Source organism: Staurois parvus, unplaced genomic scaffold (assembly GCF_062004578.1).
Source record: "Staurois parvus isolate SC_StPar_1 unplaced genomic scaffold, SC_StPar_1.0 ptg000525l, whole genome shotgun sequence".
NCBI lineage: Eukaryota > Metazoa > Chordata > Amphibia > Anura > Ranidae > Staurois > Staurois parvus.
Genome location: NW_028318321.1, coordinates 1,365,540 through 1,389,859, shown reverse-complemented (window position 1 = coordinate 1,389,859; position 24,320 = coordinate 1,365,540). Strand labels below are relative to the sequence as shown.

At 40.7% G+C, this 24,320-nt stretch overlaps 1 protein-coding gene across 2 annotated transcripts in view; it reads right to left on the bottom strand.

Annotated features, from left to right (window-relative positions):
• Positions 1-24,320, bottom strand: part of NEURL1 (neuralized E3 ubiquitin protein ligase 1) — a 311,929-nt gene that overhangs the window by 33,882 nt on the left and 253,727 nt on the right. For both annotated transcript variants that reach the window (XM_089690257.1, XM_089690258.1), the window contains exons 2-3: positions 16,344-16,585; positions 13,823-14,144 (exon numbers count right to left, since the gene is read on the bottom strand). In XM_089690257.1, coding sequence (XP_089546383.1) covers positions 13,823-14,144; positions 16,344-16,585 — 564 coding nt within the window. The remainder of the gene's footprint in view (positions 1-13,822; positions 14,145-16,343; positions 16,586-24,320) is intronic.

The following is a 24,320-nucleotide window of genomic DNA, read 5'->3' as shown; positions in this document are numbered from 1 at the left end:
AATGCATCTGGAAGGCTTTAGATTCAAGAGAGTTCAAAAAGTTTTTTGCATATGTTCTTCCCTAGTACTGTGTAGATGAGTTGATGAACACATATCTAAAAACCTCTTAGTCCTGGGGAAACAGTACCCTTAGCTAGTGGATCATTAATGCAAACACTCTCAAAAGGAGTGAGAGAAAATGGAGTAGAATGTACAAAATTGTCAATTTGTAAATATCAGAATAACGGATATAGGGCTTTGTAGGATGACTGAATGGAGGCAAAGTCCTTCAAGCCACTAAAATTGTTTAGATGACGTGCCCTAACTAAGCCTTTTTGTAATCCACCATAACAAATGTAAAAGTTCATCACAGTCAAGCAGAAAGGATTGATTATGAGCGAGAGTCACAAGCAAAGTGTAGAGGAAAGTAATTTTTCAGAGTACTTGACTGTCATACATTCCACTGAGATTCTCTTGTCTTTTGCCACCCCATGGTCCCGCACTGCCGTGCCAATTGTGAGATCACATCATCGAGAGGCATGCTGGCCCTTCATGGTTCAGCCAGCACTTCTCCTGATGATGTGGTGCTAGGCCCACCCCCCTCTTTTTTGAATGAATCTCTGTGCCTCCTGGGATACAGTGGGGCCAAAAAGTATTCAGTCAGCCATCAATTGTGCACGTTGGAGGGACTTCGTTGCTGCTCAAACTCCCTCCAACCCCGTTCCCCCTCACTCAGCTACCCCCTCATCACCCCTCTCCTACGGCCCCACCACTGCTCTGACCTCCACTTCCACCCCACCCTACATTCCTCATACTGAAGCCCCCCCAACACTTCACACCTTTGACTTTACTACCATCGAGGAAGTCTCCAACATCCTCTCTGATGCCCGCCTCACCACCTGCCCCCTCGACCCTATCCCCTCACAACTCCTACGACCTCCCTCCCCCTCCATCCTACGCTCCCTCACCCACATCTTTAATCTCTCCCTCTCCTCCGGCACTTTCCCCTCCCCTCTGAAACATGCACACTTCACCCCTATACTTAAAAAGCCCTCCCTGGACCCCAATGACCCGAACAACCTCAGACCCATCTCCCTGCTCCCATTTACATCCAAACTCCTCGAGCGCCTAGTCTACACCCACCTAAGCTCTCACCTCAACGACAACAACCTCCTCAATCCCCTACAGTCCGGCTTCCATCCCCTACACTCCACCGAAACTGCTTTACACAAACTCTCCAATGACCTGCTAACCAGCAAAGCTAATGGCCACTATTCAGTGCTCCTACTCCTTGACCTCTCTGCGGCCTTCGACACAGTCGACCACCCCCTCCTCCTCAAAAAACTACACTCCCTCAGCCTCAGAGATTCTGCTCTCTCCTGGCTCTCATCCTACCTGTCACAATGCTCTTTCAGCGTTACCTATAATGCTACCACCTCCTCCTCCTCACTCCCCCTCTCTGTTGGGGTCCCTCAAGGCTCCGTCCTCGGGCCCCTTCTCTTCTCCATCTACTCCTCCTCCCTTGGCCAACTCATACACTCTCATGGCTTCAACTACCACCTCTATGCCGACGAAACACAAATCTATCTCTCAACCCCCCACCTCAGTCTCCACCCGAATCACACACCTACTGAGCGACATATCTGACTGGATGTCGCTCCACTTCCTTAAACTGAACCTCTCCAAAACTGAGTTTCTTGTCTTCCCCCCCCAGCCCGGACACCACCCCCCATTGACTTCTCCATCACATCCAACAACGCCACCATCAAACCCGCCCCGCAGGCCAGAGTACTTGGTGACATTCTGGACTCCAACCTATCCTTCCAGCCCCAAGGCCAATCTTTAACAAACTCGTGCAGACTCCACCTCCGCAATATCGCCAAAATACACACGTTCCTAACCTCAGAAACCACTAAACAGCTCATCCACTACCTCATCATATCACGACTCGACTACTGCAACTCCCTCCTCACTGGCCTGCCTTGCCGCTGGCTATCCCCGCTGGCTATCCCCACTTCAGTCGATCCTGAATACGGCTGCCAGACTCATTCACCTTTCCAACAGCTCCATCTCCGCCACCCCCGTGTCAATCCCTCCACTGGCTTCCGATTGCGCAACGGATCAAATTTAAAATCCTAACACTGACGTACAAAGCCGTCCACCACACTGCCCCGAACTACATCACTGACCTAATATCCAAGTACCACCCAAAACGTACTCTCCGCTCCTCACAAGACCTCCTTCTCTCTAGTTCCCTGGTCTCCTCCTCCCATGCCCGCCTCCAGGACTTCTCCAGGGTGTCACCCATCCTCTGGAACTCCCTGCCCCAACCCATCAGATTATCACCTACTCTCCTCTCCTTTAGGCGAACCCTGAAAACCCATCTCTTCAGGGAAGCCTACCCCACCCCCTGCTAACTTGCCGACCTCCTCCACTCTTCCTACCACTCCATCCCCCACAGCTATCTCCTCCTGTGCCACCATCCCCTCCCTCCTAGATTGTAAGCTCGAAAGAGCAGGGCCCTCGATCCCCTCATGTTTTGCATTGTATTGTTATTGTTCTGTCACATGTTCTGTCCCCCTTTGTAATGTACAGCGCTGAGCGAACTATTGGCGCTTTATAAATACTGTATAATAATATTACGGAGGTATAACATAGTAAAGTATCAGGGGGGTATCCCCGGGCGAGATGTCTGAAACAATATGAGAGAACTCCATACAACCAAAAATGTAAACTAAAAAAAAAAAAAAGAAAGAAAAAGAAAAAAAAAAAAGAAGGGGGGGGAGAACAAAGCCAGCAGAAAGGAAAGCAAAAGAGGAGAAGAGAGGGGGTTGGGAGATGGGGACATTAGAAAGCCACAGTAGGGTGGTTCCTCAACCGAATCTCACCTAAGCGACCCCGCTGCCTGCATCTCGGCACGGACCGCAGGGTCAATTCGGCAGATAAGCCAAAATGAAAATTAGTCGTGGGAGCAAGGCTCAACTAGAGTGCAACAGGGGAACACATATCTCGGAGAGTCGCAGAGGAGGAGAAATGAAGCCAGCTCAACCACAGCAACTTATGTTTATCATAGGTATCATTGGCAAACGCCAGCATTTCCTCCATACGCATGGTATCAATAAGCACGGAGACCCACATCGGGAAAGGAGGGGGGTAGCCATTTTCCAAAAGAGAGGCATCAATTGGCGGGCTGCAGGCAGAAAGAAGTGCATTAGACTTTTCTTCTGTGCTGCCCGTGAGCCGGTAATATAGATAGAAGGGCAATTTCCAACGAAGGGGCCAAGGACTCACCGTAGACTCGGTTATATACAGTAAAGACTTGTCGCCAGAAGGGTTGTATTTGATCACAATCCCACCAGATGTGGAGCTGTGTACCAACAGCTCTATTACAGCGTCAACAAAGATCAGGTGTAGAAGGAAAGATTTTGTGTAGGGAGAGGGGATCCCTGTACCATCAAGAAAGAAACTTAAAATTATTTTCTTGTGAGTAGCAAGAAATAAACAATTTATGAGTAAAGTGGAACGACGTGGACCAATATTCCCCTGAAATGTCCTTACCTAGGTCTCGAGCCCACTCCTTAGTGTAGGGAGGGAGTTCAGAGTGAAGAGCATTGGAGAATGTTGGAGGAAGAGTGCAAGTGCTTGCAAAAGGAGGATAGGTGTAGAGTGGTTAACCAATCCCTAGACCCACCCTGAAGCAGCGGAAGACCTGATTGGGGGCAGATAAAGTCCCGAGCCATGGGCCAGGAAGCCCGTGTGAAGGGTTCAATAATGGAAGAGCCCAACCCCTGAGGAAGAGTGGGGTTATCAAAAAGTGGTGATAAGGGAAAGGGATCGGAGGATAAAAGAGTAATTATGCCTCGTTTATGCCACAACCGTATAACAGCTAAAGTCAACGCGTTCCCTGAAAAGCACTAGATTCCTGGCAGGATCAGCAGGTATCTTTTGCACACAAAAGTATATTTAAGAGCTCAAAAAAGAGCAAATAGGATTACTTGATCATGAGTATACATACACTGTAAATTACTTTATACTGTACATTCTTCTATTACTGCCCATTGTCCATAAACTCTTTTTTTAGTTTGCTGTTTAAAAGGGACATCTCAAGTCACAGCATACTTTTTCATTTTATAATGAATGAGTGCTGCCTATCTGCAGACCATCTCCTTCAATAACTTCCTAGATCCCCTGCATGCTTTTGCAGCTTCTCCTCTGCTAGCACTTTTGGTTTAACTTCAGTTTCTGAGGACTACATAACCCATGGTACCTTGCTGCCTGCAACCTGTGATTCCTGTACTGATTCAGCCTCCTAAAAATCCTCCTCTCAGCACCTTTGTACTTCAGAAGGCAGGCTCTGTTACAGCAAGTGTCATAGGGCATAGTAAATATTTGTCACTAAATTCAAAGACGTAAATGTGTGATTCTTTAAAAAAAGTACACTTTCAAACTTCACATTTTTCAGATTAATAAGAGTAGAAATAATTGAAATTCAATGTGGAAATAAATATCTAACTTTAATACTAAATTAGTTTGGTTTATGACCTATGATTATGAAAAAATATGAGACTCCACTTAGCAGTATTTTTTAATACTCAATAAATTGACTGCATACGGTAATGTCTCCACCCAAAGACCAACCTTTCTTGACACATTTCACCACACCTGGCTTACTCACTAGGATAGGGAACTTTTGGGTGCAGACATTACTCTATGCAGTCAATTTATTGATTAATAAAAATACTGCAAGAGTAGCCAAATGGAATGCTTATATTTTTTACATAGTCTTAATGGAGAGTGGAGATGGACTGTAATGGCCAGCACCCAGGATGTCCATGTATAGAAGAGGCCAATCTTCAGCAGAGCTATGGCTCTGTGTATGTTTCTTATCACATATGATGTTACAAACCAAAAACATGAATTTTAAAGACTTTAATTCCGAGATACTGGAAATCTACCCAAACTCCTACAATTGCTGAATGGCTACATTTAGTGGAAAACACAGAAGCGATTGCTAAAGAATCTACTGAAAAATTCCACAAAATGTGGTTTCCTTGGCTTATCTTCTGCACTGTATTCTACTCTGTATTCTATACTCTACACACAGCTAACGGGTTCACGCCCTTTTTATTCTGTTATAACTTTTAAATGTTTCCACAGATTGATTTGTCTCTGATGATTCCTGGAATGGGGTCGATCTACATATAGCTTTATTAATTATGATTCAGAGGCCTACTTTAAACTGAACCACTACACTACATGAAAACTATATGAGAATATTCGATATGCCTCTCTTTGTCCTCCCTTTTTTCTTTTCTTGCTATCTTTATCTTTGCTGATTATTTTATCCCCCCGCCTTTTATTTTGTTCTTTCCCTCTTTTTGTTTTAGGTTTTATCATACATCCATATGATTCAAGGTGTCAGAATTTGTCTCGTTGAGACCCAGATGGCTCTCTGGGCTTAAGCCTATATATTGATTTGCCCAACCTGTTTTGAAAAGTTATTTATACATTTACTGACACTGAGTTCTTGTAATACTCAGTTTGATCTTTGCTACCTATGTAATATGTTACTGTATATTTGCTGCCGAGATCTTCCATTTGGTAAATTTTTCTTGGATATGTTTACAAATTGTTCTTGGATTTAAGAAAGTTGTATTTAGCAAGAGCTTAATAAAAAATGACTATGATTATAAAAAAAAAAAATTAAATCTAGTTTCTAGCCTTTCACCATAGAGAAGTACATGAGCAGAGAAAGCCACACTTTATCAGGAGTGGAATTTTAGTTCCCCCTAAAAAACTCCTTTAAATTGTCACAGTGAGCCAGTGGGAAGAGACAACGTTGGTTCATTTGACCAAAAATAAGAATTCTAAATCCCCCCTGGTAACAATATGTAAGTTTTCTTGAGCAATATGTCTGACATTTTTACTGTAAACATTCCAGTCAATAAAATCTTCAGAGTTGTTTATGTGTAACTGGAACATTAGATGCAGGCAAATCATAACCAGGAAAGTATAATGTTGGATATTTCTGGCTGCAGATGTTTCCACACTGAAATCTGTTAGCTGGCTGCTAATGACCTGCTATTTCATCTGTTACAGTGTGCACAGACAGTGTTCTAGGTTGGTTCATAATTTTCCTAGAACCACTATCTGTAATCACTTTACCTCTACTATATGGCCAGAAACCAGCACAGTGCACTTCAATAATAGCAGACTGAGGAAAGTTGAAACTCCTACTGCAGCATAGTATTGGTTCTGTCCTGTACATCTCATGTTGGCTGCTCAACCATCCAAGTAGGTGCAGTCACTGAATAGCTGTTTCAATAAGCACAAATACCATGGGCCTTGTGTCTATTCTAAAGACAAAACATGTAATCAATGCAAGATGAGAGAGATATATTCAGTAGGAAGCATTACCAGCCTGGTCTCAAAATATCAAACAAACCGCTCTCTTCAATCCTCCATAGACCTTCTGCTCTCTAGTTCCCATGTCACCTCCTCCCATGCTTGCCTCCAGGACTTCTCCCAAGCTTCTCCCATCCTATGGAACTCCCTACCCCAATCTGTCTGGCTATCTCCTAATCTATTCACCTTTAGACGATCCCTGAAAACCTCTCTCTTTAAAGAAGCCTATCCTGCTTTTACCTAGTAAACTGCCATTTATTTCCTCCATCAGCTCATCCACCCACAGCTATTACCTTTTGTATCACTCAACCCTTCCTCCTAGATTGTAAGCTCTAACCAGCAGGGCCCTCTGTTTCCTCTTGTACCAAATTGTATTGTAACTGTAATGTCTACCTTCATTTGTAAAGCTCTGTGCAAACTGTTGGCGCTATATAAATCCTGTATAATAATAATAATATCAGCAATAGGATGTGCAAGGTAAACCAATAGTGTTGTAATTTAGTGCTCAATGGCATACATGTAATAGAACTGTGTGGACCAGGTTAGCCAGGCAATCCAACCAAAAAAGTATTTTCATTAATTAAAAAGCCAGTGTCTTGATGTCATGTTACAAAGCGTAGTTCTTTAATAATTTGTGCTCTTCTCTAAATGGTGCTACAGGCAGGTATCCTATTTGTATGGTACAATCCTTTTAAAATAATTTCTAAGTAACCCAAAATCTAATCTATGCTACATGTTACACATGACAAGAGGAGGCCACAGTGCACAGGGAGCATATATACAGTATCTCACAGAAGTGAGTACACCCCTTATATTTTTGTAAATATTTTATTCTATCTTTTCATGTGACAACACTGAAGAAATGACACTTTGCTACAATGTGACGTAGTGAGTGTACAGCTTGTATAATGGTGTAAATTTGCTGTCCCCTCAAAATAACTCAACACACAGCCATTAATGTCTAAAACACTGGCAACAAAAGTGAGCACACCCCTAAGTGAAAATGTCCAAATTGGGCCCAATTAGCCACTTTCCCTCCCCGGTGTCATGTGACTCGTTAGTGTTCCAAGGTCTCAGGCGTGAATGGGGAGCAGGTGTGTTAAATATGGTCTTATCGCTCACTCTCTCTCATACTGGTCACTGGAAGTTCAACATGGCACCTCATGGCAAAGAACTCTCTGAGGATATGCAAAAAAAGAATTGTTGTTCTACATAAAGATTGCCTAGGCTATAAGAAGATTGCCAAGACCCTGAAACTGAGCTTCAGCATGGTGGCCAAGACCATACAGTGGTTTAACAGGACAGGTTCCACTCAGAACAGGCCACGCCATGGTTGACCAAAGAAGTTGAGTGCACGTGCTCAGCGTCATATGCAGAAGTTGTCTTTGGAAAATAGACGTATGAGTGCTGCCAGCACTGCCACAGAGGTTGAAGGGGTGGGGGGTCAGCCTGTCAGTGCTCAGACCATACGCCGCACACTGCATCAAATTGGTCTGCATGGCTGTCCTCCCAGAAGGAAGCCTCTTCTAAAGATGATGCACAAGAAAGCCCGCACAAGAAAGCCCGCAAACAGTTTGCTGAAGACAAGCGGACTAAGGACCTGGATTACTGGAACCATGTCCTGTGATCTGATGAGACCAAGATGAACTTATTTGGTTCAGATGGTGTCAAGTGTGTGTGGCGACAACCAGGTGAGGAGTACAAAGACCTACAGTCAAGCATGGTGGTGGGAGTGTCATGGTCTGGGGCTGTGAGTGCTGTCGGCACTGGGGAGCTACAGTTCATTGAGAGAACCATGAATGCCAACATGTACTGTGACATACTGAAGCAGAGCATGATCCCCTCCCTTCGGCGACTGAGCCGCAGGGCAGTATTCCTACATGATAACAACCCCAAACACACCTCCAAGATGACCACTGCCTTGCTAAAGAAGCTAAGGGTAAAGGTGAGGGACTGGCCAAGCATGTCTCCACTCCAACCTAAACCCTATTGAGCATCTGTGGGGCATCCTCCAATAGAAGGTGGAGGAGCGCAAGGTCTCTAACATCCACCAGCTCCATGATGTCGTCATGGAGGGTGGAAGAGGACTCCAGTGGCAACCTGTGAATTTTAGTGAACTCCATGCCCAAGGGGGTTAAGGCAGTGATGGAAAATAATGGTGGCCACAGAAAATATTGACACTTTAGGCCCAATTTGGAACTTTTTTCGTAGAGGTGTACCCACTTTTGTTGCCAGCGGTTTAGACATTAATTGCTGTGTGCAGGGGCGGACTGACCATTTGGAAACTCGGGCACTGCCCGAGGGCCCAGGGTCAGTAGGGGGCCCCATGAGATGCCCCTGGTACCTTTTTCATAGGCTTTTTTGAGTTTGGGCAAGGACATGGGGCCCCATTATCCCCTATTGCCCAGGGGCCCCATGAGTTGTCAGTCCGCCCCTGGCTGTGTGTTGAGTTATTTTGATGGGACAGCAAATTTACACTGTTATACAAGCTGTACACTCACTACTTTACATTGTAGCAAAGTGACATTTCTTCAGTGTTGTAACATGAAACGATATAATAAAATATTTACAAAAATGTGAGGGGTGTACTCACTTCTGTGAGATACGGTGTGTGTGTATGTATGTATGTATGTATGTATGTATGTATGTATGTATATATATATATATATATATATATATATATATACAGTGGGGATCGAAAAGTTTGGGCACCCCAGCTAAAAATTTGTATTAATGTGCATAAAGAAGCCAAGGAAAGATGGAAAAATCTCCAAAAGGCATCAAATTACAGACTAGACATTCTTATAATATGTCAACAAAAGTTAGATTTTATTTCCATCAGTTACACTTTCAAAATAACAGAAAACAAAAAAATGGCGTCTGCAAAAGTTTGGGCACCCTGCAGAGTTAATATCTTGTACTGCCCCCTTTGGCAAGTATCACAGCTTGTAAACGCTTTTTGTAGCCAGCTAAGAGTCTTTCAATTCTTGTTTGAGGTATCTTTGCCCATTCTTCCTTACAAAAGTCTTCCAGTTCTTTGAGATTTCTGGGCTGTCTGTCACGCACGGCTCTTTTAAGGTCTATCCATAGATTTTCAATTATGTTGAGGTCAGGAGATTGTGAAGGCCATGGCAAAACCTTCAGTTTACGCCTCTTGATGTAATCCCCCGTGGATTTGGAGGTGTGTTTAGGCTCATTATCCATTTGTAGAAGCCATCCTCTCTTTAACTTCAGCTTTTTCACAGATGGCATCAAGTTACCATCCAAAATTTGCTGAAATTTTATTGAATCCATTTTTCCTTCTACTCGTGAGATGTTCCCTGTGCCACTGGCTGCAACAAAACCCCAAAGCATGATTGATCCAACCCCATGCTTAACAGTTGGACAGAGGTTCTTTTCATTAAATTCTGTGCCCCTTCTTCTCCAAACGTACCTTTGCTCATTCCGGCCAAAAAGTACAATTTTAACCTCATCGGTCCACAGAACTTGTTTCCAAAATGCATCAGGCTTGTCTATATGTTCATTTGCAAAGTTCAAACGATGATTTTTGTGGTGAGGACGTAGAAGAGGTTTTCTTCTGATGACTCTTCCATGAAGACCATATTTGTACAAGTATCTCTTTATAGTGGAATAGTGTACCACAACTCCAGTGTCTGCCAGATCTTTCTGGAGGCATCGTGCAGTCAAACGTGGGTTTTGAATTGTTTTTCTCACAATCCTGTGAGCTGTTCTGTCTGATATTTTTCTTGGTCTTCCAGATCTTGCTTTAACTTCCACTGTTCCTGATGACTGCCATTTCTTAATTACATTCAGAACAGAGGATATTGACATCTGAAAACGCTTTGCTATCTTCTTATAGCCTTCTGCAGCTTTGTGAGCGTCAACTATTTTCAGTTTCAGTTTTCTAGACAACTGCTTAGAAGAACCCATAGTGCTGATTGTTGGGGCAAGGTCAGATGAGTCTGGGCATTTAAAACCTTTGAGATTGACATCACCTGGTCTTCCCAGACGATGATTGAGAACAATCCATGACACTGGCAGGTCTCAGCTTTGCAAAGGGGGCAGTGCATGCTATAAATTCTGCAGGGGGCCCAAACTTTTGCAGATGCCATTCTTTTGTTTTCTGTTATTTTGAAAGTGTAAATGATGGAAATAAAATCTAACTTTTGTTGACATATTATAAGAATGTCTAATCTGTAATTTGGTGCCTTTTGGAGATTTTTCCATCTTTCCTTGGCTTCTTTATGCACATTAATACACATTTTTAGCTGGGGTGCCCAAACTTTCGATCCCCACTGTATATATATATATATATATATATATATATATATATATATATATATATATATATATAAAATACACAGAGACTGGAGGCGGCAAAAATATACATCAGGTAGGCTAAGATCAGTGATCTAGGCAAACCTGAAGAAGAAATAAATATTAGCTGCCAACATTTATAAATACAATAGATATCTATCACTCAGACCTAATCTTAACATGTTTTAAATAGTGTTTTAGGTGTGTCTCCTAAATATTCACAATTTGGTGTGTACAGATCATTGCTCAATGACAGCTTTAAGTTAAAATATTAAAACACTACCCCATCTTGGAATTATGAGCAGAACAAAAGACCCCCAGCTTTTAATATAAGGAGTCACTTGTCTTCTTTGGTCTCTAGTGCCTCAGATAGTAACAGTATCATTGGTTACAGGTGTGTTAGAGGCCTCCTCCTCTTTGTCAATTATTAAAACAGTCCAAAAGTGAACTATGCCTTAATATTATAATTTTGCATTCTTATATTCTAATAAGCATAAGCAGTCTCATGTATTGCTCAAAATGGGGACACAAATCAGTATAGAACATGTTAACCATATGTACCGTGGAAATTCTCTATGTTGTTCACCTGGCCAAAATGTTTTTTTTCCAACTGTGAGTAAGGGATACGATACTTGTTTAGGACTAAGTATTATATTTAGTGCCTAGGTTGCAAGTTGAAATCCCAAAATTCAAAGCTTCAAATGTTTATGCCATACTGAATTTCTCTAATATATAGTGACAGTTGTTTTGATGTCTGTCACTTTTTCCTGTTATTTATTGTCGTGTGCTGCTCTACCATATAAATATAAGCAAATATGGTGTTTTCTAAAAAAATAAAAAATTAAGAAAATACACTGTATGGTTGATTTTTCATGTCTCTACACAATTCCACGATTGTACAGAATACCGCTGCACCACCCCCTGAAAAACTGAAGTAATGCACATTGTACATTTATTTCCATTTGTGCCTATAAAAATAACTGAAAAGTGTACCACATATGTTTCTAGGTGAGCGTTTGTAATGTTCCTATTATATATTTCTTGTGAAGCATATGTTGTTATTGCACCATATATGAATATGGAGTTGTGCAATGTTGCCCTTTCAATTATGTACTAAAACTTTTAAAATTATGTTGGGGTCCCTTTCAAAGAGACCACATATTTTTTGCTGCTAATTCTTTTAAATGTCAGTCAGGCTATAAAGAATTGAGAGACCTATAGATTTTTCATAATCCTGCGTTCCCATTAGTATGGGACATTTGGCCTGCGCCCAGCGGGAGAGGAGTCAAAGTTCAGCCTCTCTAAGGCTAGAACCTGTTCAGGAGAGGCCATAAAGAAGCTCCAGTCTCAGCTCTCTATTACATAGAAAGGAAAAAGTTCTCATGTTTTGATAAAAGAAAAAGTTTGTTTTTTTCAACAGAGTCACTGTACCATTGTCCAATACCTGCATTTTCACTTCTATCACCGATCCAAAAAATAAAGTCTTCATTCCTCATTTCAGGATAGTGACCAAATATACAACCATTGGTTTATGATCGCTGCATATACAGGCAGATGCAGCCGTGTGACAGGCTCTTACATTCCACTTATTCTATACACGAGGATATTTATCAAACTGAGGATTCGTTTGCACTCCATACACAAGTGACTATCCCTAGATGACATCTAACCTTACCAACTATGCCTATATATAGACCAGATTACCTTCACATTAAAAAAATAAAGTTATAGAGCAACACTAGATCAAGGATGATCAGTCTGTATGTTGGGACACCACACAATGAAGTAGAATTAATATTCAGGTTTCTAGGCTGTCACACATACCTTTTATTCTAGTGAACTGATTGAACAAGAGTACCTTCAGGGACCTATTCAGAGACCATTGGGGTCTCTGCCACCTTCAGGAGGGATTGGACACTAGCAAACAAAAAGCTGTTGGCCAGCCAGGTGTAACCCATCATGCTTCAGTTTTGTAGACAAGCAGTATTAAGAGTAGATCATAAACAGAGATTAGTGTGACCTGCATCCCTTAGAAAAACCCTAAGAAACAGATTTTATGGTACAAAATTCCTGTTTTCTTTCTCACCCATTAAGAGACACAGGAATCAGTTATTCAGAAACAATTTGGACAACCAAAAACAGTCCAACTGAGGGATGAACAACAGTAAGACAACAATAACAGGCCACATAATAAAACAAATAGAAATAGGGCAGCGTGTATCTCAAAGATCTGCCTAAAGGAACTTGTCACATGCGGACTGGACATCCAGCTGGTAAAACTTAGGAGAATGTGTGAACAGAGTCCCAGGTGACAGCCTTGTGACTCTAGGAAACAATTACTTGATGTCAAAATTCCCAAGAAACACATACAGGCCTAGTACAGTGTGCCCTGATAGGAGAAGGTGGAACCCTGTCCTTAAGACCATAACTCCAAATTCCTGAAACACTAGGCCAATGATAACCCAGTGTTCAGTGTCAGGTAAGTAGGCTTTTTTTAGAGACTGAACCAGTTTACCCACAATATGTTTTAGGGGTCTAGAATGGAATTGAGCAAATGGTACTGTCTCAAAGGAGGCTACCATCAGGCTAAGAACTCTCATGCACAATCAACAAATTGGGCAGCTCCTGTAGAAACACTCTGGCTTTAGCTGTGTCTAGGATGAGACCCAGATATTCTAAAGTGATGAGTCAGTTCCAGAGCTGATTTCTGAAGGTTCAGGATCCAACCAATCCCTTTAAAAGGTCTGACCTGGAAAGCGTTCTGAGGTCTGGGAAGCCCAGTGATCAAGGGTCACATTCCAGGCAGGCCCCTCAAGCTTCAGTCCAGCAGAGTCTGGATATGGGTCTCCAAAAGCTATTGCTGAGAATATGCCAATCCAGATAGCTGCATAAAGAGCTTGGCTCAGCAGCATGTAGATAAAGTCTTGATTGAAGAAAAAAAGTTTTGAAAAAAAGAGAGAAAATGACTTGTAAAAATTGTAAAACTTTCTCAATGAAGAAAAGATGTCCTCCTGGGACAGCAGGATAATCCATTTGCATGTTAATACCTAATTCCTGTGTACTTTAATGAAGAAAGAAATTAACAGTGCAAACGCCTTACAGCAAAGTAAAATATGCTTACCTAGTAGCTCCACACCTCGTGTGAGCCCATAAACATCAATTAAAGCCCAGAGGGGTTCTGTAGTCCGAACTCCACTGAAGAACAGCATTGCTCCAGAATCATTAACCCGATAAAACACTCGACCCTTTTTATCTACCCAGAAGGCTATGATGTTTCCTTCATTCGCAAACTCTTCAGGTAATGCCTTGGCCCAGAATCCACTTTGAGAGACGAGGTCAGGACAGGCATACTTGGGTAATGTGTCAGGATTAATCCGTGATGGATCTTTGGAAGTGAATCCAAGCCTGAGAGCGCCACTCCAACAGCATTGTTTTTTGGTTATCTGAAAAAGAAGTAGTAATTTTAAAACATGCATATACAAACTCGAGATTTAAGAATTTGTCAAACACAACAAAGTGCACAAAAGTAGTGACTGTTCAAATTATTACGGTTTCTTTGTTACCAAGGGACTAGTGAAGGTATACAGACTAGTGCTACAGAAGAAGAGATTGTTCTTGCAAAGCAAGTGCATGAAATCATTCACATGGGATTGAGCTGCTATCAGAATGCATTTACCTTTTCTTAATGCTTCCTGTTTCATTGACAGCTGCTGATGCATGTTCTTACATTAGTCTTCTGGTAACAGACAAGCTCTACTCACATAATTTCAGATTACCCCTCACTTGTGGTTGCATTTCCAAGACAGGAGGTGAAGGGAAATTTCCCCAGATGGGCACAGGGCCAGGCACTTCTTTTGTACATTACTTGTGGATAGGGCAGTAATGAAATTAATGGGCTCTGTCACTGCATAGGTGTGAATAGAGCCAAACTTTATGTGTTGGCAAAATAAAAATAAGATTCAGTACACCTCTGTAATACATGCACATTTTATTGTGTTATGTCTCTAAAAATGCTTCGAGTACTATAAAAACTGTTGAAGACAATGGAGTTACAGTAGCTGCACTGAAATCCAAATCAGTGTTACCAGTCTTGTCTGAGTTCCCATCTGCTGAACTACAGAACTCCCCCACTTAAATTATACTGATAAGAAAAGGAGGAGGTGTGAACAAAGGTGGTATATTTGTGTCAATATTAAATGGATGAAACATTCAGATATGTACTGATATGTTTGTTTTTTTATGTCCAAGCACATACTTTAAGCCTCAGATCAGTTGTTAATAGTGAAATTACATTCCTTTTGTTTTGGTTAGGAGACAGAGGAGCTCTGTGTTTGTGAACACAGAAGGGCTGGTAGCAGGAGCTCATGTTTAGTCTAATGTGAAGACAGGCAGATAAGGTGGCAATGCATACAAATTTTACTGACTTCAAAAAAGAAAATCTCAGTACCTTAAAAAAAAAAAAAACATTATGCCATAACAAAAACATGGCAAAATGCAAAGAGCATTCTTATTAAAGACTTAGGTACAAAATCAAACACTTTTATTCTAACAAAAACACGGGCGATCCAATTGCCAACTTAGCTTTACTACCTAGCGATTCAATGATCCAGAACAAATAGCCAGATAGTCAGACTTCAAATGTCACCATCAGTATAATTGCTGGGCATCAGTTCACTAGGTAGTGAAATCAGTATCAGGATGACAACCCTAAACAAGCAGTTTTAAAAATACATCAGCGATGGCATCTTCTACATGCCTTTCCTCATAGGTTCACTTTAAAGCTTAAATAGTTTCATTTTTTTTCCCAGAAAGTATTACAGAATGCTTCTATAAGTTATAATGTAAAGGCAAAAGAACATTGAAAATCTTTCCATTGTGTATTTAAAATGTCAAATGTTCTGCTGTATCATATACAGCAAAGTAGTGACAGCATCTCCTCTAGAAATTAAGTTTATTTTTGTAGGATAAGCGGCCAAAACTAAGATTCTGCATATAATTTGACTTGACAGACTATAGCCGCAGTCATTTTGGCGGGTCCAGATAGTCGTGTTCGATGCGTAACCTTTCCCTCCATTTAAATGAAGGAAGCCAGGCGTGAAGTTTCAGAACACTGAGCTGTCAAACAGTACGGCGTTTCTCAAAAATAAATTGTGTACACAGTTTTTCCCCTCTCTTGCAGATTTTATGAGCAGTAAAAAAAAGTCTTGATGTATTTTCTTTCTTTGTGCCAATTCAAAAAAAAAATTAAATATCCAGGTTGGACTGACAAGAGAATGCTGTCAAAATATTTTTGCTGCAAATGTAATTTACTTGGAAGCTCAGTAATGTCATGACCCAATGACATTGCTAGATAAGGTGGAAATGAGGAAGACAATCAGAGCCAGGCTAAGTTGTTCTTACCAAGTTTTTCAGTTATATTTGTGCATTTTTTTTCCCGTATGTGAAAAACATTTGAGCAGGTACACTAGTTTTTCAGAGCTGGACAGAGTTTTAAAGAATCAAGATACTGATTGAATAAAAAACTGCATGATTCTGTATGTCTTGGTGCATGACTGACACGTGCAGCTGTGTAATTTCACATCTGTTTTTGAGGATCAAGGTGTAAATGTAGGAAGTCTTAGGGAAATTGAACACACACTTACTTTAAGGCGGACTTGTTCATGGATAACCACCGGCCTGTTGCTGAAAGTGATAGCGTTGCAGAAGCTTGCTTGCCTCTTTACTGCTTTCTGTGTGTTGTCCATCATAATCTGGGACCCCTTGGCATGGGGATGGAAAAGGAGAGGGCTGATGACTAGTCTGCCACATTGTGGCATCGGCATACAGTGCTTTTGCTTGTGATGGCATCGATGAGATGATGCTGGAAATGTCCCACCTATAGAGTCTAAAAAGAGAAAGAAGCTTGAGGGAAAAAAAAATATCTAAATTTACAGTAACTAAAAGACTAATTTTCATATGATGGTATGGAACTGATATCCTAAAATCTTAAAGAAGAATGGGCATATGCAACAAATTTGCTTTCTTTAGAATTTTGCCAATTTTGCCTAAATCGGGCAAATACAGTATCTTGTCCCTGCAGTGGCAGGCAGACACCTGCTGGTTAACTGCCCTTGGAGGAACATTTATCAGACAAGTCACTAATGACTATCACTATTGTTTCTCCCTTGCGGTGGGCAGCACATGAAGTTTCTGCCTGCACTGCACTCCTCATCTCATCTCCTCTTTCTCCTATTAGTCTCCCTCCCTCCAAAGCCTCTTCCTTCGGCTCATATTTACCTTATCAGTGGCAGCAGGCAATATGAGATATTTGAGAACAGGCCTGGACTGGCCATAGGGCACACCAGGCATTTGCCTGGTGGACTGGGTCAGCCTGGACAGGAGAGGCAGCCGGGCAGCACATAGAGGACCATGCATTTCTCGGTTCCTCTATGTTCTGCATGTCCTGGGCTCCTGTATGCCTCCCCGTGCCCCCCCCCCCTCATCCCCTGGAGCACTGCGGGGGATCTGTCAGCATATCCCATCCCCAGTGCTAACAGTTCCCTGCCCACCACAGTTGGGAGAGGAGATAGAAAGCTGCCCTACCTCCTCCCGCCCTCTCCTCCTGTGTCTGCCCCGCTCACACTCCCTGCCAGCCTTGCGTCTTCTCTCCCCCTTCTTTCTTTCATTTATTTCTTTACTTCTCTCTTTCTTTCTTTTGTTTTTCCTTTCTTTTTCTTTCAGCCTCTGTCTTTCTTTCTTTTTTTATACTTCTCTCTTTTTTTCTCTCTCTCTTGGTCTCCTGTTTCTCTCCTTTCTTTCTTTCTCCCGTTTCTCTCCTTTCATTCTCTCTTTCTCCTGTTTCTCTAATATTTTCTGTCTCTCTTTATTGTATCTTTCTTTTTTATACTTCTTTCTTTTTATACTTTACTTTATTTCCTTCTTTTCATACTTCTTTCTTTTTTTCCTCTCTCTGTCCCGTTTCTCTCCTCTTTCTTTCTCTCTTACCTTTCTTTCTGTCTCCCGTTTCTCTCATTTTTCTCTCTCTTTTTTATACTTCTCTCTTTCTTTCTCTCTGTCTCCTGTTTCTCTCCTTTCTCTCTCTCTCTGTTTCCTGTTCCTCTCCTTCCTTCTTTCTCTCCTTCTATACATCTCTATTTCTCTCTCTCTCTGTCTCCTGTTTCTCTGCTTTCTTTCTTCCCCTCATTTTCTTTCTTCCCCTTTCCTTCCTTCCCTCCTCCTATACATCTCTCTTTCTCTCTCGGTCTCCTGTTTCCCTCCTTCCTTCTTTCTTTCCTGCCTTCCTTCTTTCTCTCCTTCCTTCTTTCCCTCCTTCTATACATCTTTCTTTTTCTCTTGATCTCCTGTTTTCCTCCTTCTTCCTTTTTCTTTCCCTCCCTCCTTCCTTTCTTTCTTTTCTTTAAAAGCATATTTAAAATGAATTACAGTCCAATCTTACAAGAGTTTAGTAAAGATGTACCATCCTTGGTGAAAATCTGTTCATGGGTGGGGAGAATAAATATTTTAAAAATGTACTTCCCAGAATTCTGATTTGATCAGATGCTGCCTATACAAATTTTGCCTATACAATTTCTCCCAGTGAACATTATCATTAAAATTAAAGATGTACAGTGGCTTGACTATGCCTGATTTTAGAAGATACTGCATTGCTGCTTTGTTGACAAGATTTATAGACTGGACATTAACAGATAATACAAAAAAAATGGGTTGCTGTGGAAAAATTCCCAAGTGGAATAGATCTATCAGAACGTTTATTGTTACCTCTTTCCTTACATTTTTCCACCTATAAGGTTGATGCTATGTCAGTGGGACCATCTCCATAAGCATCCCAAATGGTGCTATAATGCACTATTGTTTTTCAGATCTTTTTTTATTTAGTGTAAAAATACACATTTTTTCTTTACAACAGACACACAGACAAACGCACAACATTTGCGCAACACACTACAGTAGTACAAAGACAGTAATCATACAGGAAAAAAATCCACATCATGTGGATATATGACTTACAACAAATTAATAAACAAATGCAAGTTGACCAGGAAGTATATTTTCTTCCTAGTGTCTCCAGCTGCACCCATCCCCACTCCGAACAAAGAAAATTCAGTCAACACATTTTAGAGATACACAATTATGAAGGGGCTTACATAATTATAGATAAAACAATTGACTTGCAATCATATGGAGTGGAGCCAGACCAGGGATAGCCAGCCATGGGCCCCACACAACCTCAAATTTTCTAAAACAATTTCTATGTTGAAATAGAAGTTTTTTCCTAGAGATAACAATATTAAGTTGAGATTTCCACTCTATTACAGAAGGTGGGCTAGGGGATATCCATTTCTGTGCTATCAATTTTCATGCTATATAAAGTAATCTAGTAACAGAAGGTATCAGTTCAGTGGGCATACTAGAATCAAACATATTAAGCAGACATAGCTTAGGCTCCGCAGTGAGGGGAATTTGATAAATAGAGGAAATAAGGGAAACAATATATAGCCAATATCTATGAAGTTTCGGACATCTCCACACCATGTCAATAAGATCTGCCGGGCCTCTGTCACATCTAGGGCACAAATCAGTATCCCTATGATTACAGCCAAACAATTTAGCCAGGATATAGTAAACTCTGTGAAGTATAAAAAGTGGAGTAAGGCGCTCTGTTGGCAACAAGGACACCAGGGGGAGGGACTGCAATGCCCGCTCCCACAATTTCTCTGTCAAGGGTCCCAAATCTTTCTCTCAATCCCTCCTAGCTGGGATAGATGTACTAGAGTGTACTTCCGCCATTAAAGCACCATATAACTGAGAGATAAGCCACTTTTTAGAGTCAACCCGTTGAAGCAGCCATAGAATGGGATGTTTTTTTCACCACTATTTTATAGGTATGGGCCTGGGCAGCCAGAGCATGTCTCAACTGCAAATATTGAAAAAACGTCTGCGTTGGGATATTAAATTCTAGTTGAAGGGCTTGAAATTACTTTAAAACCGGGCCAATGTACAATTGGGACAAATACCTCACCCCTTTATCCTGCCAGATCCCAAAACCCTTCAACTTACCAACCTCCAAAAGGTGGGAATTATTCCACAACTGGGTGCTATCAGGAAAACCTTCCCATTGCAGCAACCTAATAACAGAAGACCAGACTTAATGAAATAGATCCAAAGTGGGAGAACATTGGGAGGGAGCGAACATCGCATCCTGCACCTGGGAAATCAAAGAGTAGTCAGACCTAATGGATAATAATATTGCTTGAATAGGATCTGTAAAATCAAGTATATCTCACCCCAAAAAATACTGCAGCTGGGCAGCCAAAAAATAAATTCTAACGTGGGGAATGGCTAAGCCACCAGAATCCCATCCTAACTGAAGCATGGAGAGCTTAATTCAGGGAGACTTTTTTTTCCAGATTAGTTCTCAGAATAAGGCATCAATCTGTTTATAACATTTTTGATATATCCAGGTGGGGGAATTATGCAGGATGTATAATAATCGAGGGGCCCATGTCATTTTAATCAAGTTAGAGCAGCCAGCCAAGGAGAAGCCGACACCAGCCAGCAGGTTTTTGTTTACATTTGGTTAGGAGCGGAGCCCAATTCAACTCCAAATATCTAGACACCACAGGATGAATAAAAACACCTAGATACTTAAAGGAGTCAACAACCCGAATCTTAGACACAGTAGAAGGTAACTCCCTCTCCAATGGATCCAGTGGAAGCAAAACTTACTTGTCCCAGTTAATTCTAAAGCTTGAGAATCTGCCAAAAGAACAGAGCAAATCCATAAGAGCAACCAGAGAGAGCGCTGTGTATCTCCCAAATATAATAAAGTATCATCAGCATAGAGGCTAATCTTGTCTTCCCCAATACCTTGCCTAAAACCAAAAATATCAGCATGATGTCTAACCGCTATCACAAGGGGTTCCACTGCCAAAGCAAATAAAAGCAGAGACAATAGACACCCCTGCCTCATGCCTCTATGGAGGTCAAACGGCCCCGACAACGCTCCATTAATCCTGATCCTAGCTCGTCAGGATATAATTCACTATTAATGGCCATTATTGGCCATAAGCATCTCAAATAAAGCTAGAATTCACCATAAATGTCTATTACTAGCAATAATAAGTTTTCTCTAGGCTTGAATAATAGTAGTGTTTTTTTAATGGACAAAGAATCCCATATAAAACACTGTAATCATTTTTAAGGGGTTACCTCTCAAGTATAGTATCTATCTCCATAGCTTAATTATTGAAGTGTTGCAGAGGTTGTGATACAGAAGAACCTACTGCACTTTTTGGTCTAAAGCAGCAAATGTAATATTTAAAATCTCTAGTGATGCTATCCCCCTGGACTCCTGGGTCTGTTTATTTCATGGCTCTAATGTTTCAAATCAAGACTATTGTAATAGTTTAACTCCTCATTTATTAAACTCAGCAAGGAACAATGTTTCTTCACATTGGAAGCCATTATTAGCACTGTTTGTCATGTCTTGGTTTAATGAGATAGATCATTTAATGTTTCTGAAGGAATTATCAGTGTAATCGACAGACTTTGAATTGCAATTTTTGGGATGCTTGGAGAACTTTTAAAAATTCAAATCAGTATTTGCAGGTTTCTAGCTCTCTGAATGATGTTTGATCTTACTGTATAGTTGCAAATTGTATATCTGTACATTGCAGGGATATTATTTATATTCTTTAGACTTTGTCTGAGTTTAATGTTCAGGGTAGTCAACGCTTTTTATTTCTGCTTCTTGTTGTTTTAGTTTGTTCTCTATCTGCTTCTCCTGTGCAGCAGTTATATGGTGAATTATATTGTTAGGAAATGGACTGAAACAGATTTTTCTTAACAAAATATTTTCTAATAAAAATTAAATAAATAAAAAAAAGTTACTTTTTAGGCTCCATACACACTAGTGTTTTTTTTAAGTTCAAAAAATGCTGGAAAAAACACTAGCAATAGCATTTTTTTTGTAGTGTTTTAGAAACGTTTAGGAACATGAGCATTGTATTAGCGTTTTTAAAGTACGTTTAAAAAAAGCTAGAAAAGAAGCTGTTAGAAGCATTTTAGTAGTGTTTAGGAGCATTAAGCTTTTTTTTCTGCTGGAAAAAAGCTCCAAAAAAACACTACAATCTTTTTTTCGCTACAGGACACTGAAGCTCAAAAAATGCTAATTACCTAAGGTAGTGTGCACTGGACACAAAGGATAGCATTATTTAGCTTCTAGGAGCAGAACATAAATGCTAATAGCTTCTAGGAGCTTAAAAAAAACACTAGTGTGCATGGAGCCTTAGGGCCGATTCACACTGGGCCTGCACAGGAATGTACTGTGGTACTATGCAATTTGGTGCCTGCAGATGCACTGTGTTCACGATCTGCATTTGAGGTACTGTTAACAATACATTGGTACTTGCAAACAGATTGCAAAGGCAGTGCATTTGAATGTGTTAGAACACCCGGAGTGCAGTCATTCCTGTGAACCAAAAGGATCCATGTTAGGCTGCTTATTGCAGTGTGTGGCCATGTTGGAGCGATTTTTTTTTCCTCACGTTTTGGTCCCATTGATCATACTCCTGACTGTGGGGACACAGGTCACAAAAGTCTGTCAGTAGTTCTAATCTTTCCCCGCTCCTTAATAAAAATTCAACCAGAGTTCTCTTTTAAAGAAATAAAAACCTTAAAAAAATTACTATTAAGCCTTATGCACACTCTGGAGCTCAAAAGTTTTTTCCTCTACGTTCCTTCTGGTGTTAATGCATTCTATTGTCCAGAATTCTGGCCATTAGGATGTATTAACGCGGGAATGCGTGTTAACATGCACTAATGCATGCATTTTCACTTTTGATAATTTTTTATGCTCAAAAGCCCCTCTGCTGAACACACAAGTGATAGGTTGGTTTTTCTTTCTGCCTGTACACTCCCCTACTACTAAAACCTCTGAATATGCCTATAGTGTGCATGGACACATAGACTAACACAGAGGGGAGTTTACAGGCAGAGAAAAATAAAAGCTCAAAATAGATGAAACTTCTGTAAGAGCAGCTTTTTGGGCTGCAGTGTGCATGAAGCCAAAAACATATTATTTTACCCCAAATTATTTCTGTTTTCTATCAATGCAACCAAATGAGAGCTATGAGAACAATTTGCTTTACCACAGGTTGTCTTGGCATAAAACAAATACTTTACTGCACTCCAAACTGAGAGTGTACCTAGTAATCACAGTCCCACTGTGAGTGGAATAACTTGTCAGACGACATCATGTGTTCACATTTTTCTTCCAGATGGAGACAAACAGAGCCATGTGTGTCCATAACAACACAACGCAACGTTTTCTTGGTCACACAAAGTCAGTATAGCAAGATAACCCTACACAGTATATAGCAGAACTCCCTAAAAGGGACTCTGTCATGTAAGAACAAATGAGACTAACAGATGATCTCTCTTTTTGAAAATGTTATTTTGTTGGCTGACATGCTGATGCTTTGGTTTAAATTTTTTTCTGAGTCACTGACCTGGTATATAGAGTATAGAGAAGCAATTCTGTCACTTTTCTCACATTTATTGTTTAGTCAGGTACAGTCAGGCAACTAGCATTTTCAAAAGGGTCCAGCAATGACTTCCCAATAAACAGACATGAAACTGCTGCAAGTGTTCTTTCACGGACAGGGCTTAGAGTTGGGAAACTGCACACATTTATGGCAGTCGACTATGTCATTCTAAAAACAATGGTCCAAATGTTGCAAATAGGATCCTGTATTTTTATGGCATCCATAAGTTATTCTATCCAATATTTGTACTTCAGTTTGGGGCTGGCGGGCTGAATTCTCCATCAAATTTATTTAAAACGGTGAGACTCCAGCAGTGAGATTTCTGCACCTAAGGCCAAACACCTGCTTGCCAGCTACAACCATTAACGTTTATACTATAGAACTGTGATTGAAAGAAGGGGAGTGAGACTTTTTCTGTGTCAGCGCAAAGAAAGAAACTTTCCAGTTTTGGCTTGGCAGAGCCAGGGGCTCCCTGATGAACGGTTCAAGAGATATTAAAAAGTATTTCGCTAATTAACCCTTTCTCACCTGCAACCTTTTTTAAGGGTTCCCTGCCGTGATGCCCTGTGCCAAGAATATATATAGTGTTCTTCCCTCAAAATGTTTTTCACTGCTGCTGGCTCTCAATATACAGTTAGGTCCATATATATTTGGACACAGGGACAATTTTAGATTTTTTCAGGTATTTACCAAAACATACTCAAGCTATAGTTATATAATGTATAATAAAAAGATAGTGAGCACTCCTCTCTGCTGCTAAAACACCAAAAGGAACCAATATAAAACCTTCAATATAAATAGCAAGATAAGGGTGTAGCGCTAAAAGATAGAATTCAATAGAATGTAAATGAAATACTCAATGATTAGCCAACACACAACCCGTGTGTATATAATAAAGTAAATGTCCACTAATAAAGTTCAAATGAAAAAAAAAAAATTATATATATATATAAATATATAAATCCCAGAATAAAATCAGCAGCAGATTGACTTGTGACTCCAACCAATAGTTAAAGCGCGCACTCACCAGAAGCGCATGGATAATGCGCATATGATATAAACCCTCAAGGTAGC